The 22,284-nt window shown below is 33.4% G+C and overlaps 1 protein-coding gene across 4 annotated transcripts in view; it reads left to right on the forward strand.

Moving 5' to 3' along the window:
• Window positions 1–10,558: 10,558 nt before the first annotated feature.
• cemip2 (cell migration inducing hyaluronidase 2) overlaps window positions 10,559–22,284 on the forward strand; it is a 54,132-nt gene continuing 42,406 nt past the window's right edge. For 3 of the 4 annotated variants that reach the window (XR_012406034.1, XR_012406033.1, XM_005171900.6), the window contains exons 1-4: window positions 10,559–10,743; window positions 15,673–16,024; window positions 20,502–20,642; window positions 20,793–21,360. Coding sequence is in view for 2 of the 4 variants with exons in the window: in XM_005171900.6 (XP_005171957.2) it covers window positions 15,694–16,024; window positions 20,502–20,642; window positions 20,793–21,360 (1,040 nt within the window). In the remaining 2 variants the exon portion in view is untranslated. 4 annotated transcript variants of the gene reach the window in all.

The following is a 22,284-nucleotide window of genomic DNA, read 5'->3' on the forward strand; positions in this document are numbered from 1 at the left end:
TATACATAGAGCGTAAAAGTTAACCCACATTTTAGCATTGGTTTTTTTATTTGTGTACCATTTCTTTAAAGGAATAGTTCATCCAAATATGGATATTGTCATCATTTACTCACCCTTCACTTATTAAAAACATAATTTGACTTACTTTCTTGTTACAACACAAAAGAGGGTATTTTGAAAAATGAATGCTGCTGGGACCCATTGGCTCCCTGTAATTCCTTTTCTTGCTAAGGAAGTGGATGGGTCCCAGCAACCAGCATTCATCAAAATGTCTTTTTTTCTGTTTTACTGAAGAACGAATCTCAAAGGTTTAAAACCGTGCGAGGGAAAGTAAATGATAAGGTAATTTTCAGCTTTCCCTTTGCGCAATCACTTAATGAAATGTAATGGAATGAAGTCAGCAAGCAACTGGACTTGGAGGAATGGTTTGATTTAATGACTACTTGCTCTAGTATTTGCACTTTAAATTTGGGCTCACGCCTTCCTCTTTTAGCGGACATAATAACACTTAAGTTGGACATGTCAGATGAAGCTATATAATGATTGTGAAGAGTCTTTTCAAAAATTCAGTCAGTCAGTCATTCATTTTTCCACCACTTTACTAGTTCGTCTGGTTCTAAAATTAGGTTAAACAGCCTGTGCCATTGATTCATGATATTTATATTCTTATTCATGATTGTATGTGTATCTACGTTTGAACTCATCATCTGAATGTCATGTTCCAGGTATGGGATCAGGCCAGAGAATGTGATTATTTATGGCCAGAGCATCGGTACGGTTCCTTCAGTGGATCTGGCCTCTCGGTACGAGAGCGCTGCGGTCGTCCTTCACTCTCCTCTGACCTCAGGCATGCGGGTGGCTTTTCCTGACACCAAGAAGACCTACTGCTTCGACGCATTTCCCAAGTGAGTCTGCTTCACCTCCCCCACCCCACACAATTTATCTAGGGTTTCAAACCCTAGACATACCGTTTATGTACACATTGGAGCAGCCATAGTGTGGAAGAGCCACCTGGTGGAAGCATAGGCTTTCTGCAGCTTAGCTATTGTTGTTGTTCTTGTGTGCCCTCTAGTGACAAAACATTGTCCAACATATAGTTCAGTGTGTTTGCATTTGAAAAGTGTAAATGGGGCAATATAGTATAATTTTTAAAATGACATTTAAGAATTAAAACAAGCATAAACAATATACTATAATAGTTTTTGGACTTTGAACACATTAACGTTTATTGTATTATTATTATTATTATTATATTATTATTATTATTATTATATTATACAATATTAATGTATATTAATGTGGTTCAGTAAGATTTTTTTTCTTAAACTTAATATTCAAGAAAGTTTAAGCATTTAATTGCTCAAATGTATTAGTTTAATTGTAACTTCATCGCTGGCGATCATAAAAAATATTTAGAAATTAATATTAAAATATTAAATTATATCAAAATGATTTTAAATAAATACCCTAAATATAAGTCAAATGTTCAAATTTAGTGCTGATATTACTGTAACGGGTTATCATTTTTTTTATTTACTCGTGCTATTTTCCCTGTTTTCTAAAAGAGCCAGAATTAATTGTAAACTGTTAGCTCAAGTCTTAAGTGAAACATCGTTTTATAAATCATAATAAATTTTATTTGCAGAAAATACATTTTACTGATCAGACAACTGCCTTTACATACCTTAAAAATTAGCTTTAAATTATTATTATTATTTTTATTATTATTATTATTATTATTATTATTATTATTATTGACATTAACAAATGCCAACCCACCAAATGTGGGTAGATTTGTGACGGGCTACAGACACCCCCATATAGAAGTTTTCTTATGAGCAGGGTTTGACAATAAGGATGGCTCAATATGCTTGCAAATCTAATCTTAGAATCGAGAAGCAGCGTGACTGACAAAAATAACTGTGTTTGCGCAAACAAAAGAAAGCAGGTGAATGAGAGGATGATCACTCGCGAGCACAGGTGCTGTGTTGCACGCTACTGTTTACTTGCGCGATGCAACCGTGCCTAGAGGAAACGCAACTAGTGCAATTGATTCTCTTTGAAATAGACTGTGCAAAAAGCGATAATCGCACACCCACAGTCTTGCTGCTTTTAAGAAATTAAGATTGAAAAAAAATTATAATAAACTTGTATATCTCCTTTTGTAAGCAGCAGCAGTCACTGCTTTCTCTTTAACTGTTTTTTAACAGATTATTAATTGGCCTAACGTTAACCATGTGCAGGTGATCATCCTTTCTTTATCACACACGATATGGTTTTTACCTGCTTTTGTTTACAGTTATTTTCATTAATATGTTTTAATATGTTTTGTTATTTCGCTTGTTTTGACACATTATTTAAAATTTGTAGCTAAGGAACAATTGTTTATTCATGTTTAATGTGGTCGGATATAAATTTGGTAAATCCTTAATTTTGAGCCCTGAAAAGTCATGTGAAATAAAAACTAATTGCAATGCGACATTATGCACACTATTGAGCAAGCTCATTCACAACACAAAAATGTGAAATGAATCAGGAGGCATATAGACATAACATAATTTAAATCAAGTAATTTTAGCATTTCAAAGTCAAATCTATGCACATATAAAATATATTTTTCCAACAACAAAATTGTGGCCTGTAAAAATGGCAAGTGGCTAATGTTGAAAATCTACTAGCCACAGTGGCTGGTGAAAAAAATAGTTAGTATCAAGTCCTGATGATGATGATGAAGATGATAATGATGATGATTATTATTATTATTATTCCATTATAATTGCCTGCAGTGGTCCATAGGCATGGGCTGATATAAGATTTTGATGGATTGATAACCTTGGATAAAAATATCACGGTTATATGGTGTCACGGTATTGTGCTCACTGCTCTAAAATATATTTGTTTTCAATGTCCGGGTAAAAAAAAAAAAACTTTTTTCCCTTTGAACGCAATATTTTTTAATTTGAGAAACATTTATAAGATTTTGGAGCAGTAAACATGTCAGGCTAAATAATTCAAATGAGTCATTGACTTCTGCTCTCTTTATTAGTTTCAAAAACATAGATTTCTTTACCATTTAAAACGACATTTTTGGATATCTTTTCTGCTGGAGATACTGTTGTCTTGAAAAAATAAAAAATAAAAGTATTTAAAAAATCATACATATACCTTAGGAACGGTAAATCAGAACATTTTGGCAGTTTTATAACCTTGACTTTCCAAACCGATTTATACCTTGAAAATTATTGTTATCGTTATCGCATTGTTATCGTCCCATGCCTAGTGGTCCAGCATACAAATTTATATTTTATACAAGTACTGCAGATCTCTCTCTGCTTGTGTTATTCTATACATTATTATTATTATTTTAATTTTATCTATTTTTTTTTCTCCTCAGCATTGATAAAATCTCTAAAGTGACGTCTCCAGTGCTGGTGATTCATGGTACGGAGGACGAGGTGATTGATTTCTCTCATGGCCTGGCCCTGTATGAGCGCTGCCAGCGGCCCGTGGAGCCGCTCTGGGTGGAGGGTGCAGGACACAATGACGTTGAGCTGTATGGACAGTACCTGGAGCGCTTAAAACAGTTTGTGGCTCACGAACTCGTAAATTTATAAATGGACCTCACGATCAAGACTCGGCTTACTTGATGAACATGCCCCTGGTGCCCAGCTGGCAACTGTGAACTTTAACTGCATTTCCCCTCCCTTATTCTGTTCTTGTTGTTTCTCATTAAGTTGCACTTCTCCACCATGTATAGAAAATGGGAGCAGTGTCCGTATACTGCCTTTCCTTGTGGTGTGTTTGTTAACGAGGGCTTGTACGTTTCAGTGACTTCATAACGTGTATATACAGTATACTAATGAAATCAAGGTCATTCCATTTGAATCAAGGTCTGCTTTGCTATATGTAAAATGTTTTATTTAATCGCGTATAATAAACTAGAGTACTGTAAAACAAAAAATGCAACGTTCTGACACAAACAGTCAATGCCAAATAATCAGCATAATAAACTTTGCCATGTTTTTGTTTCTAATAAATCTCAGTTTAAGTATTATGTGTACAATCTGTATGAAATAACTTTTGTTTTTGCATTCGTTTATTCTGTCACTTTATTTTGATGGTCCATCTGTTGAATTTAAGGTACATTGCATCTACATGCCAGCTAATTGTCAGTAGATTATAAGTAGACTATTAGGTTGGGGTTAAGGTTGGTGTAAGTTGACATGTACTTGCAAAGTTTCTTATAGTTAGTTAAATGTTTACTGGAGGAGCATATCAACCGATATCAAGCACACAGTCTACTAATACTCAAGTGGACCATCAAAATAAAGTGTTACCATTTATTTTTTTGTCCCCTGGAGCTTTGCATGTGTATTCTTGTCCATGTTGTTTTTCTAGAGCTCTAAATCATGTCTACTCTTTTATGCAGTTTGTTCTAATCTGTATTCTCTGTCCTAGACTTTAAAATCGATGCTGGACAATGTGACGGTAATATCTGTGTTTAACTTTCAAATAAAGAATAAATAAATATTATCAGTAATAATTGTGGCTTGCAATAGCCTTAAGTAAAATGCACATACAGTGCTCAGCATATATAAGTACACTCCTCACAAATCTCTCTTTTAAATTCATATTTTTAATTGGAGGTTATACAATATTATATTTGTGCACATACATTAGATTAGTCTGTACTGACGCCAAATCTGGAGCTTATCTAACTTACGATAATGGTCCAAAAACGAGTACACCTAAATTTATATGTTATAGAAAAATAGTAAATACAAATTTAGAAAAAGAGGAAAAATCAAGAGAAACAGAATTGAAAAATTTAGTTGAAATTTTGTAGGTTGTAGTTTTTTTTTTTTGCAATATTTGGCTTGAATTTAATTGTATTATCTTTTAATTTCTAAATATGTTTGGTGACTAAAATATTATTTCAATAAGTACATCTGCTTATTAAATCTGTTTGTTTAAATGCACCAAAATAAACTGCCTATATTTACTGAGAAATGGATCAAAATATTCATTTTCAAAATGGGGTGTGCTCAATTATGCTGAACACTGTATATGGGTGGTGATGTCACTAAAATTGATCTACTTTTTCACTTTTTTTTAAAACAAAATAATTCATAAGACAACACAAATACTGCATTTGATTTTTTAATCTGTTTGCTTTGTCTTTAATTCAGATATAATTTAAGCCATCTTGTGTCTCGCACATAAAGTATCTTCTTATTGTTCTGCGCCATGATAAGGCTGTTACTTCAGACTGCTGCTGAATTTACAGTAGGCAGCGATGCTTGTTTATTTTCTCATTGGAGAAGTATTAAACATGGTGATATGAGATTGTAAGGATGTGGTTTAATGTCTATATATATATATATATATATAAACTGAACAATGGTAGATCTTAGCATATCTCAAATGTAAAAGAGGACTGTCACCCTGTTTGTAAATAACTTTTTCTTTGGATAGTTTTTTTTTTTTTTTATTTCTTGAATGTACTATAAACTGGTGATGATTCTGTTATTACCAATGTCAACAGATTATTATGTATGGCATCTAATAGACTTTAACTGGTCAGACTGAAGCACAAAGCTGATGTACTTCACTTTTTCCAGATGTGTTGTTTTTCTTTTTTTTATTTGTAAACGGCCATTGTAAAAGAAAACTGCTATACTGTATGTAATTATGATTATGAAAATAGTTCTAATACAAATTTGGAAATAAACATGTATTTCAGAGATTAAAGAGCTGAAAGAAATTAACTCCTAGTTCTAACTTATGTTTTCTAATGGTATTTCAAGCGACCTCTTGTGGTCAAAACGATTTTAAGTAATTCTGTTCCCAGATGATGTTTATAATTCACGGTGATTCCAATTTTGGCTCGTTTCCACTGACTGGTAGGCTCACCTTTATCTACGGGTCACCTTTATCACGCTGGCATTTCCACTGCCATAAAGTAATTATATAATCAGCATATGTTATAAAACAATAATAATATTGTGTTTTCAATGCATTTTTTTCATTTTTAACATCTCATTCACACGTACACAGAAATGCTTGTTAAAGATATTAGAAAGTCAGAAATGAAAAGCCCTAACCTGCATGCTGAATTGGTTTGTGACTATCAGTGTTTGGTAACAATCAATCTTATAACTTAAAAAATTAAGTTTGAAGAATGAAAAAAAAAAAAAAAATGTTTACTTTAATTAATTCAAAGCTCATTTATATATATATATATATATATATATATATATATATATATATATATATGTGTGTGTTTTGTTTTTTCAGTGTAGTTACATGTAATTGCGTTATGTAAATTAATGACTAAATAAATGTATATGTAACCTATTACAGTTACTAAGAACAAAGGTGTAATTACGTTATAGTTACTTATGAAAATGTAATTTACAGAGAGGGTTACATTATGAACATTTTCAAACTAGGGTATGTTGAATTTGTTGCATTGCCTGTTTTTGACGTGCATAATATAATTTAACCTCTGTTAAGTAAATCAATGCTGATTCTTGCTGACAAATTTAAATTTTTATTAACTTTTATCCTAAATAACTTTTCTAGTCATCTCAACTTTATTCAAACTCAGACTAGGAACAAGGTCCCGTCTTGCATGACTTTATCTCATGGTGCAATAAAATGATACTAGACCAAAATGTGTCAAAAACCAAAGAAATGCCCATTAACTTTGGCAAAAAAAAGCACCTACTCTCCATAGGCTGGTCATAAATGACCCGCAGGTTGTGGTTCAAGTCAAAGTCAGCTTTATTGTCAATACAGCCACATGTACAGGACATATAGAGAACCGAAATTACGTTACTCTCAGACCCTAGGTGTCTAACATATTAATATAAAAAGAGTTTTTAGAGTTTTAAGAAAAAGAAAATTTACAATATTTACAATTGTACATAAAAATGTGAGCTAAAAATACAAAAGGAATAAAAACAATACAATGACATTAAGGGCATAAATATAGCAAACAACACTGATTACTGTCAGGCTTTTCAGCTTCTTGTCAATTAAGAGAATTGTTTAATATTAAAGGACAGACACCACAAAATAGAGGAAGGTACCAAGGAACAATTATTAACAGGTTGAAATTTGATCAGAACACATATAAGGCTCATCAAAGACTGTTTATTAATGCTGAAACTGAGCTCATTTAATGTTGAGAGAGTTATTCACAAAACCTTTTTTTATAAATCACTGTATATAAAAAACAAGAATCATATTCAAGGCATTGTTAATTTGTGCTCAAAAATGTTAGGAGTTCCCCTGCAAAGTCTTGGATTCTATGAACAGCAGGTGTTTAACATAACAGACAGCACTCACTCCTTGAACAGTTTTGAGTGGATGCTTCTTGTGTGATATCTAAGGACAACAAGATGTTCCACAAATCTTTATAAATTTACTAATAAATGTAATTGATGGATTATTATTATTTATTATTAATATTATAATTGCATTAATTTTTTTCTTTCTCTCTCTGTTTATTGTTTGTGTACTTGATGTTAAGTATTTATTGTGTTAAGTGTGTCATTCTTCTTATGTGAAGCACCACCATATCAGAATGAAGGGGGATTAATAAAGCTTTAAACTAAACTAAACTAAACTAAAGTAAACTGACAAAAAATGAAACCTGATTAACTCATTAAAATAAGTTAAAGTACTATAAAAACATTTGTTCTCATGACTTTTTGTTCTATCATTATTAAAGTGTGTTCTGATGCCTGATGGGTTCTGGTGCGTGTTTTATGTGTTTTATTGTATGAGATTTTATTGCAAAAACAGTATGAGATAAAAAAAAAAGGATGAAGACATAAGAGCATATATTTTGTGGTGTTTGTCCTTTAATATTAAATAATTATCTTAATTGATAAGAAGCTGGAAAGCCTGACAGCAATCAGTGTTGTTTACTTTAAGATTAACCCTGCCTGGTTTACATTTTTGAAAAGGATTAACTGTCGAATATTTTAGAAAAGTACTCAAATGTAATTGATTACATTTATTAAACAACTGATATAGATACACTACTTATTAAAAAAAAAACTTTTCCAAACACTAGTGAGGGCAGCAAATGTATTGTTCAGAAAATTGTATTGAACTTGCAAGTAATTTAGCAAACTCTATTAAAACTAAAGGTGCAAAAAAATAGCCAAAAAGGCTTTTCACATGCCATATAAGAACCTTTTTTGTTTCCCCTAAAAAATCTTACTGAAAAGTATAAAAATCCTATATTGTTTAAGTTCAAAAGACCTTAGTATGAAAAGCATTGTAGTAATTTAAAGAACTTTTCTTCTACAATTAACCATTTGCTGAATGGGAAGACTCCATAAGTGAAAGAAAGGTTCTACTGTATATATAACCAATGTCAATAAAGAACCTTCATTTTTAAGAGCGCATTAAAAACATAGAGATGTAAACAACATGACAAACTTGATTTTCCCACAGTGGATGTTTTTATCATAAAATAGGATGTTTCTCTAATAAATATCTTGTTTTTTAATGAGATAAAGCTGTAAGATATTACGCCACCACTGGTACAGGTCTAGAGCTATCATTTCCCCCTCATCTTTCTGGGAGGCATGCATTTACTCACCAGCTCAACTTAATTGCTTTTAACAATGATCCTAACCTTTCATATGTATTCACTTTTCATGACTGTTTTACAGCCTAGAGGTCAACCTTGCCTCCTGGGCAATGACCTCTGAAGCCTGAAACCTTGAACATTGGAGAACACATGTGACCCGTTCTTCTTCGGGTGGGGTAATGTTTAAAGACAAACCTAGACACTTCAAAGAGGTTCAAAGCATGGGAACCGAAAACAGAACAAGATAATAAAAATGTCTTTTAATGTAGAGACTTCAAGATTATAACAGCTAAACTAGCAAAGTGGAACTTTTTTTTTTTTAAATAAAATGTCAACAAAACATAGGATTGCTGCTGGCGCTATTAAATGGTTGTTGGGTGAAAATATATACACATGTTGTTTGTTGTGTTGTTAAAACTCTCCTTCAGAATCTAAAAGAATGTTCCCAATCCAGCGTTTCCTCATGGGGTCGCACTAAGACTCAAGAATCTCAGGATGAGTTTAATCGTATAAGTTTAACTAAAAGTAAATAATTAAAAGAATAAATTTTTTATGCATATAAAAGATTTAAAATCCCTGCTATTGAAATTATAAATTACCACATAGAGCTAAAATAATTGGTTTTAAAATGTAATTTTCCGTAACTGTGATTGGTGCGGTACTCGTTGAGAAAAGAGCCTGGGTAAGTCTTCTTGTCTGAATCAACTCGTTTGTTGAATTTCAAAGATCCGATTCAGAAAATGATTCAGTGATTCTTTATGTAAAACACCAAATACGTTTAATTAGATACATAGAGACAAATAATAAAAAATAAATGAAAAGGTGCACAGAAACTTACACAAAAACAAAATAACGTCAGGGAAACAAAAAGAAAAATAATAAAATTAAGTTACACCATAAAGAGACACAAAAGATTAAAAGAATAGTTTCCAAATATTGGTACATTTTAAATAGATCAATGGTATGTGGATCTTTACATTATTTTATTAGCAAACGATAGAGCCATTATTTTTATACTTTTAAAGAAAACTGATAGTAAAACCTAATTTTTATGTTTTTGTTTGCTTCGACAAACTATTATAGAGCATTTTAGGGGTGTAAACAAAATCAATGGTCCCAACGTATTTGGTGTTTTACATTTTTAATTTCTATAGCTTCTGAGAATCCAAAAAGAGACACATATTGATAAATAGTGTTATGAGAGCTGTTTTAACTTTAAGTTATGATTGAATTTCCTCTTGTTAGTTATGAAATAGTTTAATAACAAGCAGGATTAAATGTGCATGGGCCAATGACATGACGATATTAAAGTAATGTAGGCCTATAATTAAGGCTATTATTACAGTATTTATTCATTAAAATTTTTTAAGCATTTTTAAAGATTAAGTAGCCTATAGTAAAAACAATTATAAAGAGCAAACTAACAAATAAAGAGATGTAAACTCTTTCTTGACAAAGAAGTTAAATGTATGCTAATGCTATGATTCAATAACAACAGTTTTTGTAATAGGCTATAATTTCTAATATATTCAAAACTACACTTATTTATCATTTACCAGCATGCAAATATTTTTTCATAATATTTGATTCATATAACTCTTTTAACAAATATATTTTCCAAGTAACAAAAAATAAATGAAAATATCGAGTCATTTTAGGAGATTCGACTCAAAAGAACAACTCCCAGTCGGACAGAGAAGTAACACTGGTCAAATGACATGGCAAGACTCACTTCGTACCACTCTAGCAACTGCAATATATAAATGACAATATTTCATACTAAGCTCATCTGAAAAGTAAGGCTATTTAACTGAAAAAACAGACCGCATCCTCTGTCGTAGTCGCTAAGTCCCGCCCACCAGAGAACCTGTTTTAGTCACTGGTTCTTCCACGCGGTTGTGCTGTTTCTACGACGCTCCCTCATCCTCAGAACACGCCTCTAATTTCACTTCCTCCGCGAGCCGCGCCTGGGACGGGGCTGGCTGACTTCAGCCCAGAAACAAAACACCATGTAAAGAAGATTAAAACACATTTAGTGCGATCTCCCTGTCAAACGGACCCCTCCGAGTTGCGTGCGGTTATTAGAGAGGAGCGGACGAGCCGAGCGAGTGACAGTGAAAAGAGCTCGTGAGGTAAGATATCTCCACCTCTGTCTCCTTCTTAAGACCCCCAGTAAAGACCTCTCTGCTGCAGGAAGCTCTTTCTAGGGGGTTCGGTCGTACATTGTTGGAGAATCCGAGTCATCATGAGTGAATGGAGGAATGAAGTTACTCACGATGCGTGTGGAGTTGAAACTTTGAGGCGTTGTATAAACTTTAGAGGGGGCGCGATGTAGCGGTTTTGCTGCCAACTAGCTTTTATTGAAACTAAGTTAAGATGTAACAAATGTTTCAATTTAAGAACATGTTACATTTACATATAGGCATGTTAATTTAATAACGCCCCCATTAAATTACCCTACCTATAATGTTTTAAACATTAAAAAAGCATTATAGAACAATAAAAAAGAAAAACATAAATCATGGTCATCACAAATGAACAATGTTTGTGGAACTATAGTACAACTATGGAATGTTTTAGTAATTTTTGTGTTTATATAAATGTAATTAATACGCCACAAAACCAAGGTAGCTTTTATTATAATGTCCAGTCACAGTGTTAGATGGTTTTCAAAAGTAAATCTGTTTCAAATGGGAGTTTACTCTCAGAAAGGGGAGCAGTGCCCTAAACACATTTAGAAGGGGGCCCAAGATTAAGTCACATAATTTAGAGAATAGGACAAAACCAGCATGAAAGTAAGCTGAAACAGTTCATCATCGATATATTAATGCACATTTTCTTGATTATGAATAACAATTATCATTGAAGATCCAGGATTTCTGTAATTTTGGAAAGTGTGGAAATAAGAGGGGGGAATTGAGAGGGGGAAAAATGAAAAAAAAGTTTGCACCAAAATACAGAAACTGTTTCTGGGTTTTTTGGGGGGTAAGTAAGTATATTACAGTACTTTAGAATCACTCAAAAATGCATCTGTCAGTTTTTTCAAACTATTCTATTTGATTTATTAAAGTCCCACAAGTGGTAATTTCACATCTGTCACATCCATAACAACACTTTTTCCACATAAATGTGAAAATATTAAATTAAATAAAACCAATAATTTTTGTTTTATAGAGAGCCAACTTGTATCCTTTTAATTATCATTGTTTGTCTTGGGTTGTGTAGTTTAATTTACAGACTTTCTATAAAGTATGTTGTATATTGTAAACCCGCAGAGTTTTTTTGTGACATCCATAACGCATGTTTATTTTCTTCATTAAAAGTACAAAACATGTTTACATTACATATAGATATTTTTCTGATCCCATAACTCTGTGGTCAGTTGTTCTCTAAAATATAAATGGATGTTTCAATATAATGTTAAGATATATTTTCTATGTGAATTTATGTTTTGAGTTTTTACTGCAAATGTAACATCCATAACGCTTGAATTGCTCTTATGTAAATCCTACAATTCCATAAAATACCCTATTTATAGAAATTCAATATTTTATCTGTACCTTTCTTTTATTTTACTTTTTAAATGTTTTTAATAAGAGAGAGAATGAGAGAGAATTGAAAAAAAAAACAACTTCTCTAGTAGAATAGATTTATCAAAATGCTAAATCAATTGAAAGAACATCCGTCTGATCATCAGACCAACCAAGGTTGGTCCGATTTGTTGTCCTTTATAGATTGTTGGGTAAGTTTTTGCTTGAATAAGTTTTCTGTTTTCTTATTTGTGAAAAATGAATTCATCTTTGCAATCGAGTTCTCATGTTCATACAAAAGTCATCCTCATGTCTTTCAGTTATCATTTGTGCTATTTTTATGACAGTCTACACAACTTCTCTACAAGTTTCGTGCATTCCCTGCCATTGTCTATTCACTCCCTCAGACTATAGGGAAACTCTGTTCACCCCCCTTTCAAATGTCATTTCATTTGTGCACGGGAGAGAAACTGTTTGACAATGGGGGGTGGGAGACATTGAAGCATGGGTATTGATTATATCCCAAAAGAAGGGGGTTGGTGCATGTCTACTTGGGTTATAGTGATTTCTGTACCCCTGCATTTGTGGATGAGCAACTACAGATGGCCAGATCTGGTGATAGTGCAATCTTCCTGTTGATCAAAGCATGGATGAAATTAGACTAATACTAAATGAGTTACAGTCCAACAGATGTTGGCATCAGAGCGGTTGTTGTATTCTTTCTTAATATATAAAAGGTTCGAAAGGAATTTGGTGATTGATTTTTACCCTGGAGAGTCTATCTTGAGTTTATAAAAGCATTAGCAACTGTTTGGTGCAAGTGAAGGCGTATTGTTTGGTCTCTTTGTTTGGAGCTTTTAAGTAGTTTTGAATGATAATGGAGGAATTTGGCTGAGCTGGTTATTTGTAAGCAAATGTTTGTGTGACAGGCTTTATAGAGTTTCTTTATAGGGCCCAGTGTCTGTTGTTTTGTGGCACGAAGGGGCCACGGGTTGAACGACTGAGCACTTTTTTTCTCGTAATTGGTGCCATGTGTTTAGTAAATAACTTGAAAATGTGAAAAACCCACAGAAAGCCTGGACTTCAAAACATATTGCAATGCCACTATGAAATTGAGACCTGAACAAAATTACTTCGCTTTTTATGCCAGCTTGGTTGGCCCACAAAACTGTGATGCTTAATACCTAGTTAAGTTGCTTCTCAGTATCAGTATTTCCTCTGCTATTCTTTGTCAGATTTAGTATCAATCTGTCAGGACACATTAAAACCTCAATCGGTGTATGCTAGGACTGCACAATATATAGTTTCGCATAGATATTAGTCACATTAAACGATCTGCACTGTCGAGTTAGAATTAAAGTCGACCCGACACTAAGGGTGCACTCACACTAGGTTATCCGAACCATGCCCGGGCACATTTCCCGGTTTGTTTGAAAAGTGTGAGGGCTCCAAATCAGGCCCAGGTGCAGTTCAGTTAGCCGGACCTGGCCTGGTTGGAAGAGATTTGCCAAAACAGTTGGCCTTTGACACGGTATGCTTGTAGTGAAAGTGCATGAGCCTGAAACTGAAGATGCAACAGATCAATCATTCTTACTTTCCACTGAACGCAAACTGTTATAGTTTCTGCACTACAGCTGCCACCTTCAACAAACCTTAAATGTGCTGCACAAGGACTTTTATTAGGGCTGCAATATATCATTTCAGCATCGAAATTGCAATGTGTGTGTCTGCAATTGTCACATTGCATGATATGCAATGTAGGGATGCAACAATTAACCGCATTCACTATTAATTGTGTTTTAATTCGTCACAGTTAATTATTTGTAAATGTTGCTCAACTCCACGTTTCTTCGTGGAACAAAACTGCAGCAACTAAACTAATTATGCCAACTGTGTGCTAGTTTAAAGTTCCGAGCTTGTACACCAAGGCTAATACACACGCACACTGGATTAACTATGGCTGAGTCTATTAACTAAGGGTCGTTCACATGCCAACTCTTTTGGATGGATAAGTTCGTTATTTCTTTTCTTGCGTGCATATTGTAATTGACATGAACACTGTGTGCACGCGCCATGATGTGCTTACGCGACACGATGTGCTTATGCTTTCCAGGCGCACCTAGCTGAAAGAATCAGAGAGAAAGAGAGTCACGGGACAAGAACTGACCAGTCAGCTTCAACCCTTTTATGGAATATACACACTTTTACTCTAAAGAGAAAAAACAAAACAAAATGAAAATACCAAACAAGTTTATAATCTAGTTGATCAAAAGTGCCTTTCAGACAGAGGTTCAGCAAACTTTGACTACAATTGTTCTCTTTAAAAGGGAAAGACTTGGCGAATATGATGCTTAGATTTACATTAGACAAATACAATTTTTTATCCAGCATATGTTTTACGCAGCGGATGCCCTTCAAGCTGCAACTCATCACTGGAAATCACCCACACACACTCATTCACATACATATAGGCATGGGACGATAACTTTTTTCAAGGTATACCGCGGTTTGGAAAAGTCAAGGTTTTTAAACTGCCAAAATGTTCTGTAATACCGTTCCTATGGTATGTTTAAGGTTTTTTTATTTACAGTTTTTTTTTTAGGACAACAGTATCTTCAGCTGAAGCATTATCCAAACATGCCGTTTTAGAGAGGCATGTAAAGAAATCTGTGTTTTTAAACTATTGAAGACAGCAGAAGTCAGAAGTGAATGTTTACTGTTCCAACAAGTCATAAATATAAAAATAAAATAAAATATATTGTTTTCAAAGGGGAAAAAGTTTTAGTTTTTTACCCAGACATTTATAAAGAATATATTTAAGAGCAGTAATCGCAATACCGTGAAACCATGATCGTTTTATCCAAGGTTATCATATCGTCAGAATCTTAAATTAAGTATAACTATATTTATTAACTATAAATTAAATATATTTAAAAAACAAAATCTGTTTAATTTCAACAAATTAAAATTTAAAAGTGTTCAAAGAAAAGACTCAATAAAATGTTGAACAGACAAAATAAACTTTCCATCAATATCTCTTCACTTCTGCTTTAAGCTTCAATGCAGAGCAATGCTGTCACCCACAATATTCTCCAAGCACATAATTAGATGTACGTAAATTTCATAATTACTTTATATTGAAGCCTTTCGCATTGTATCACTTTTGCACAGTGAAAGATTATTCATAGTCTCTCTCATATTGCTTGTATACGTGTAATGATGTTTCTTTTACTCATTAACAAAACTATAATCTTTCTTGAGCTCTAAATCAACATAGAATGATATCTGAATGATCATGTGAAATGAAAGATAGCAGTAATAAACCTGAAAACTGACGTCCTCCATCACAGGAATCTTAAAGTTTATTAAAGTATTATTTTAAGGATTAAAACGGTTATTTTTAACTGTAGTTATATGTTAGCTAGCAGCATTGGAGAATAGCATTGGAGGTAATGTAATAAAGTATAATATTACACAACTCAAACTTTTGAATGACATTAAATCTTGTATTTTTTCTTCTCTCTCTCATAGGACGTGGCAGACAGTTATACCATGCAGGTGAATGATGGCCCCAGCAGTCACCCCATTTTCGTGGCTCCTGTCAATGGCAATGCTCAGCGGTCGTCAGGATATGTTCCAGGCAGGATCGTTCCAGTTCGTTCTCCACCCCCAGCCAAAGCTCCTCCACCGCCCCCATTGAAGCCCCCCGTCCCGCCGCCTGCACGGCCTTCAGTGTTTAATCTGTCTGAAGATGGGAACAGAAGGGAACAAGCCCAGAACCAGCAAAGGAAGAACACTTACATCTGTGTCGGCATCTTCTTTGGCATTTTCCTACTGATTCTCATACTCGTCCTCAGCCTTACCTCTAAAGATGTTTTGGATGGTAAGAAATGATTTTCTTGTTAAATAAAGTTTTGTAATATATTTGAAAACTACTCATTTAAGATTCCACGTTAATATTCCAGCTTTCAGTGTCAAGTAAACCTTCAGAAATTATAACATATTTTTTATTATGAGCTGTTTTAGACATTTGTGCTGCTTAGTGTTCATTCATTCATTCATTTTCCTTTGGCTTAGTGCCTTATTTATCAGGGGTCGCCACAACGGAATGAACTGCCAACTATTTCAGCTTATGTTTTATGCAGCAGATGCTCTTCCAGCCACAACTCATTACTGTAAAAACACCCATACACTTTCTCATTCACACAGACACTCATACACTAAGGCCAATTTAGTTAATCTAATTTACCAATACTTTGGACTGTGGTGGAAACCGGAGGACCCGGATGAAACACACGCCAACACAAGGAGAACATAGAAACTCCAAACAGAAATGCCAACTGTTCCAACCGGGACTCAAACCAGCAACCTTTTTGCTCTAAGGTGCTGCCCCTGCTAAATGTTGGTTTAAAAAAATTCAGGCGTTTTAACTGAATAGGAAATTCTAAATACGACTATTTATTTTAAACTGGTTATTTTAACATTGTAAAGGTTTTAACTCTGTCTGTTGCACTTACATCCTTGCAGAATAGTCATTTACACTACATTTACATTTAATCTTTTATCTAACGTGATGTAAAAATGTAGAAAAAAAGTCTTAGGTCAGATTTTTAAAACAATAAATAAAAAAAAAATATTTTTAAAATAACTAATTTCTTTACAAAAATGTTAGTGTACGTGTGAAGAGAAATCATTTATGAGCACAACATCTTAAAGTAAGTGCAACAAAGATATAGTAAATATACATGTAAAAAATAAAGGTTTCTAATATTGTTGTAATATATTTAAAAATACTCATTTGATATTCCATGTAAGTACTCCAGCTTTCAGTGTCACATGAACCTTCAGAAATCATAACACATTTCTTATTATTATCAGTTTTAAACATGTGCTGCTTAATTTGCTCAAACAAATAAAAAATAATTCTTTCCGCAATTTTTTTTTGTTTTTCTGAAGAAAAAATTCTACAAAATACTATTTTTTAAAAGTATTGATTGTAACATGGTAAAGGTTTTAACTGTCAGTTGCACTTACATCCTTGCAGAATAGTCATTTACATTACATTTACATTTAATCTTTTATCCAAAGTGACATAAAAAGGCAAAAAAAAAGTGTTTCGTCAGATTTTTAAATAATAAATAAAGAAAAATACTTTTAAAACAACTAATTTCTTTACAAAATATATTAGTGTATGTGTGAAGATAAATAATTTATGATAACAACATTTTAAGTACAGCAAAGATATAGTAAATATTATTACATTAATATTCTAAAAGATATCTAACATTGTTGTAATAATATTTAAAAAATACTCATTTGATATTCCATGTAATTACTCCAGGTTTCAGTGTGACATGAACCTTCAGACATCATAACACATTTCTTAATATTATCAATTTGAAACATTTGTGCTGCAAACAAATAAAGAATTATTTTTTTCCTTAATATAAAATTCTAATTCTAAAGACTATTTATTTAAAAATGTCTATTGTAACATTGTAAAGGTTTTAACTCTGTCAGTTGCACTTACATCCTTGGAGAGTAGCTATTCCCATTCTGTTTACAATTAATATTTTATCCAAAGTGACGTAAATATGTAGAAAAAATATTTAAATGTTGGGTCAGATTTTTAAATAATAAATAAGGAAAATTACTTTTAAAAGTACTAATTTCTTTACAAAAAATGTTAGATAGTGTACGTGTAAATAAAAATCTTTTATGATTACAACATCATAGGCCCAATTCTATTTTTTCCCTTCTTCCCCTTGGCCCTTGAAACAGAGTGTGAAGGGCGAGAGCTTCAAAATTTACCCCCTAAAAAATGGGACAGCACTACAACACCTGCACACGTCATCATATGTCATCGCGAGCTCTTGCGTCAAAGGATATCGGACGATTGCAACTGCTGTATTCATTCCAGTTGCTTTATTTTTTGGTATTTATCTTCAGGAAATCACTGAAGGCATATATTATTTTATTATTACAATATAATGTGGCAATAAGATCGTAACTATTCTGTGCATTTACATCCTGGCCATATTCATGTATGTAACACACAAAAACAACATTAACAGTATAGCAGACACTATTAAAAGGTCATTCTAAGCCATTAGACTTTTCTGACAAGGTATTTGAGTGACTTCGAGTATGTTGTGGGACTGATATACAGGAGTTATTGTTAGCAATTATAGATAACGAAATTTACCGTTTTTTATTTTAGCATTTTTTTAAAAGCATGACGATAAAACACGAACGCAGTTATGAATATATTAATACATGTTTGTTTGTTGTAAAAATTCGAAATAATGATTAAAATACAAATTTGTGGATCTCCTTACTTCCGTGTGCAGCTATGCTGCCGTTGTGGCTGGTGTATTGTAGGAAATTATCTTACCCCTGGGTTTTGAGTGTGGTCCTGAAAAATCTCAGTTTGAAGGGCTATCTAGCCCTTTCCCTTAGCACTACCCCTTCAAGCTAAAGAGAATTGGGACACCCCTACCCCTTCATGTGAACGTGCTAAATGAGGTGTAGGGGTAAGGGGAACGGATAAGGGGGAGAATTAGGATTGGGACTTATAGTAAGTACAGCAAAGATATAGTAAATATAATCACATGTAAAAAAAAAAACGTTTTCTAATATTGTTGTAATAATATTTAAAAAATACTATTGTGAAATTCCATGTCATTACTCCAACTTTCAGTGTCACACAAACCTTCAGAAATCATAACACATTTCTTAATATTATCATTTTTATACACTTGTGCTGCTTAATTTGTTGCTGTAAACAAAGAGATAATTAATTTTTCCAGATTTTGATAAATAGAAAATTGTAAATTATTTAAAATTGTTTCTTGATGGTAAAGGGTTTAACTCTGTCTGTTGCACTTGTATACTTGCAGAATAGTCATCTAAATTACATTTACATTTAATCTTTTATCTAAAAAATGAAAAACAACATTTTGCGAGTCACTTACCATTAACATCAGACGGTATCTTGTGCTATTTAAATGGAACCTCGTCATCATTAAAGTGATCATTTTCTCTCTCTTTTTTCATATATAACCAACTCAAACAAAACAAAAAATGTTTAATACACACGTACTGTCCCACTAACACATTGATTGAAAGACTGGCACAAAGTGAAACTAGAGTGGAATTTTGAAATGACAGAAAAAACATGGTAAATACTACACAATACAAACTAACTAAATGAAACATAAACGGCTTGCGATTAGAATCAACATGCAAATCAGCCAGCAAAGTATCAATAACGCAGTTTTATTTTTTGGAAATTGCATTGCTTCATTAAATACCTGTTATGTTTCATGCTAGTAATATGGTTTGCTCTATAATGAAGTGATCTAGTGTGTGTGTGTGTGTGTGCGTGTGCTTGTGCATTGAAGAGCTGCTGAGTACAGTATAACAGCTAACAGGTCAGGAACACTGATGCTATATTTTACCATCTGATGTAACACTGAATTAGGGGAACGTTTTTCTCTCGCGCTTGAACCGCATCTGACAGAAGTATAACAGCTTTAACACACACCTTTCAAAATCAACGTTTAGCATCACAAAAACACTTTGTAAGCCACTCAAAATGATATTGACAACCATTTTCTGATCAAGATTTACCAGTTGTAAATGCTAAAAGTTCTAAGCATCCTACCGGAAGACACTGGTCACTATTGCACCCTCTATGCAGCAATGAAGAAAAAGGTCTGTAGGAGAAAAGTATTAGGTCCGATTTTTTTAAAATAGTTAAAGCATTTAAAATGATTAATTTCTTTAAAATAAATGTTAAACAGTATGTGTGTATGCTTGTGTTGTCAACATCAAAAAAAAGACTTGTTGCTATTATTGTAAATTCTGATGATTTCTAACCAAGATAATATAATTTAGCTGGCTAAAATGACAAGATTATTAGTTTTAAGCATCAGCTAGTTATTATTTGGATTTTAGGTCATTGTTTTCCTGAAAATGAAAACTATGGGAATACATAAAATTTATATAATTTCTTGCTTATTACCATTTTTATCTTTATTAGGAAATTTTGCCAAAACACTTTGAGACATTTGACATATTTTTCAGGTAATAATTTTAGCTAATTTAAAACTGCAGTTATAAAAATAAATATATATATATATATATATATATATATATATATATATATATATATATATATATATATATATATATATATATACATGTCATTCTTTCATGAAGGAACAATATAAAATCTTCTGACCTGAGACAGTATGAAAAAAAGATTGTTAATTCTTATTGCTACATCTATCAATACTGTAGGGAGTCATGTTGTACAGTACTCGAGCACTGAAATGTCCTCCTACATGTTTCTGCAGAAAATTGCCCTTATCAAAACCCTGCTCTGCGATCCTGGAAGCCGGGTCACGATCTCAAAAAGGTGGTGGTGATACACAGCGGTGAACATTATCGCCTAGATTCATCTGCCACCTTGTATTCAATCACGATCCAGGCTGGAGGTGAGATCATCTCTCCAGTGCCTAGTAAAATGCTTTGGCTTGTTAATTTTTCAATCATTTTTTTCAATCATTTTAACTCATTTTTCAAATGAATTCAAGAGCATTTATTACAATGTTATGTTTCCCTTTTGTGTGCTTATTTGACTTTAGGTTCTGTAGTCTTCGCGGATGATAAAAAAGGGTCTAAAAACATCACGTTACGAACACGGCACATTTTAATCGAAGATGGCGGCGCTCTCCATATTGGGGGTCCAAAATGTCGATATCGCTCTCTGGCTACTATCACCCTTGTTGGCCGATCAGATGAGACCGCCGTGACTGAGGTTCCAGGGATGGGCCGCAAGTTTTTAGGTGTGAATTCTGGAGGAACTCTGGAGCTTCATGGGTCAGAAAGGATGTCTTGGACCTTCCTCACTCGCACCGTGCCTGCTTCAGGATTGGCTACGGGTGACCACGCCTTTCAGAAAAACTTCAGCCGTGGAATTAACCTCCGCGTGGTTGATCAGGACACGGCAGAGGTTCTGGTTAATGAGCGCTTCGACACGCATGAATCTCAAGATGACAGTAAAAGGCTGGGTGAGCTGCTGAAGGCTCTGCCGGCAGGACGCATCGTTGCACTGGCCACTGGAGATTCTGCGGTGAAGAACCTGGTGTTAGAGACCAAACAAACCATCCACGATCTTCTAGGGAGCAACTATATCAGTGATCTCAAATACAGGTGAATAGCAGAGGCCTTTTAAAATCAGAGGGCTTTATACTCTGTTCTTGTTGTTATTCTTAACACTGCTTTTAATCCTTGGTTTAAATAATGTTTCACATTTGTAATTTGAGATTTAATAAGTGGGTTGAAGTATAAGTTGGGGAGTTAAGGCCAAGGTGCGAATTACAGGGGGGTTTACGGGACGCCCCCCCAATTAACACATGATCATTCAACAATCTGAAACCAGCAGATCTAGAGGACCAATAGACACTGTAAGTGTTCACGAGGCACATTCACATTTATGTCTACAAGTAGCCTTAAAGTAGAGTACAATTAGATGCATAGCTTGTATAATTTTACCCACAGTAACTACTGTATGAGCTACTCAGAAGTTATTTAAATGTACTCACAAAATATCCCTCAAATCACTGAAAACTATTTAATAAATTAAATGTAATTTAAATGTATAAATAATTTAAATAAATGCATGAATTTTATTCACTGTAGCATGTATGTAGCACAAACTAAACCAACCCGTCCAAACCAACCCCACTTACAGTAACCACTAAAATAGCTAATCAGAAGCTAAATCTATACACAAAATAACCCCCCCTCCCCCATATACATAAAAAACCCAACCCCTGTCAGTGCTGCAGTTACTAGAGAAAAAGATTAATGGATGTAGTAAAGTTGGCATGTCATTCTGAAAGATCGGAAAAGAGGTTTTGTAAGAGTTATTACAACCGAACAGACATCTCATGGTCACCATTTAAGTTTGTTGTCAAAACTGACCGTTGAAGGGGTGAAATTAAGTATGTTGACCACACACAATACCTCAAAATCACATAATCTGAAAGTTTAAGTGGAAAAAAGCTGGAAGTGCTTTTTCAGATTTAAATTTTTGATTGCAAGAAAGTTTTTGTTTCCTAATGACATGCACAG

This window comes from Danio rerio, chromosome 5, assembly GCF_049306965.1.
Source record: "Danio rerio strain Tuebingen ecotype United States chromosome 5, GRCz12tu, whole genome shotgun sequence".
In the NCBI taxonomy this organism is placed as follows: Eukaryota; Metazoa; Chordata; class Actinopteri; order Cypriniformes; family Danionidae; genus Danio; species Danio rerio.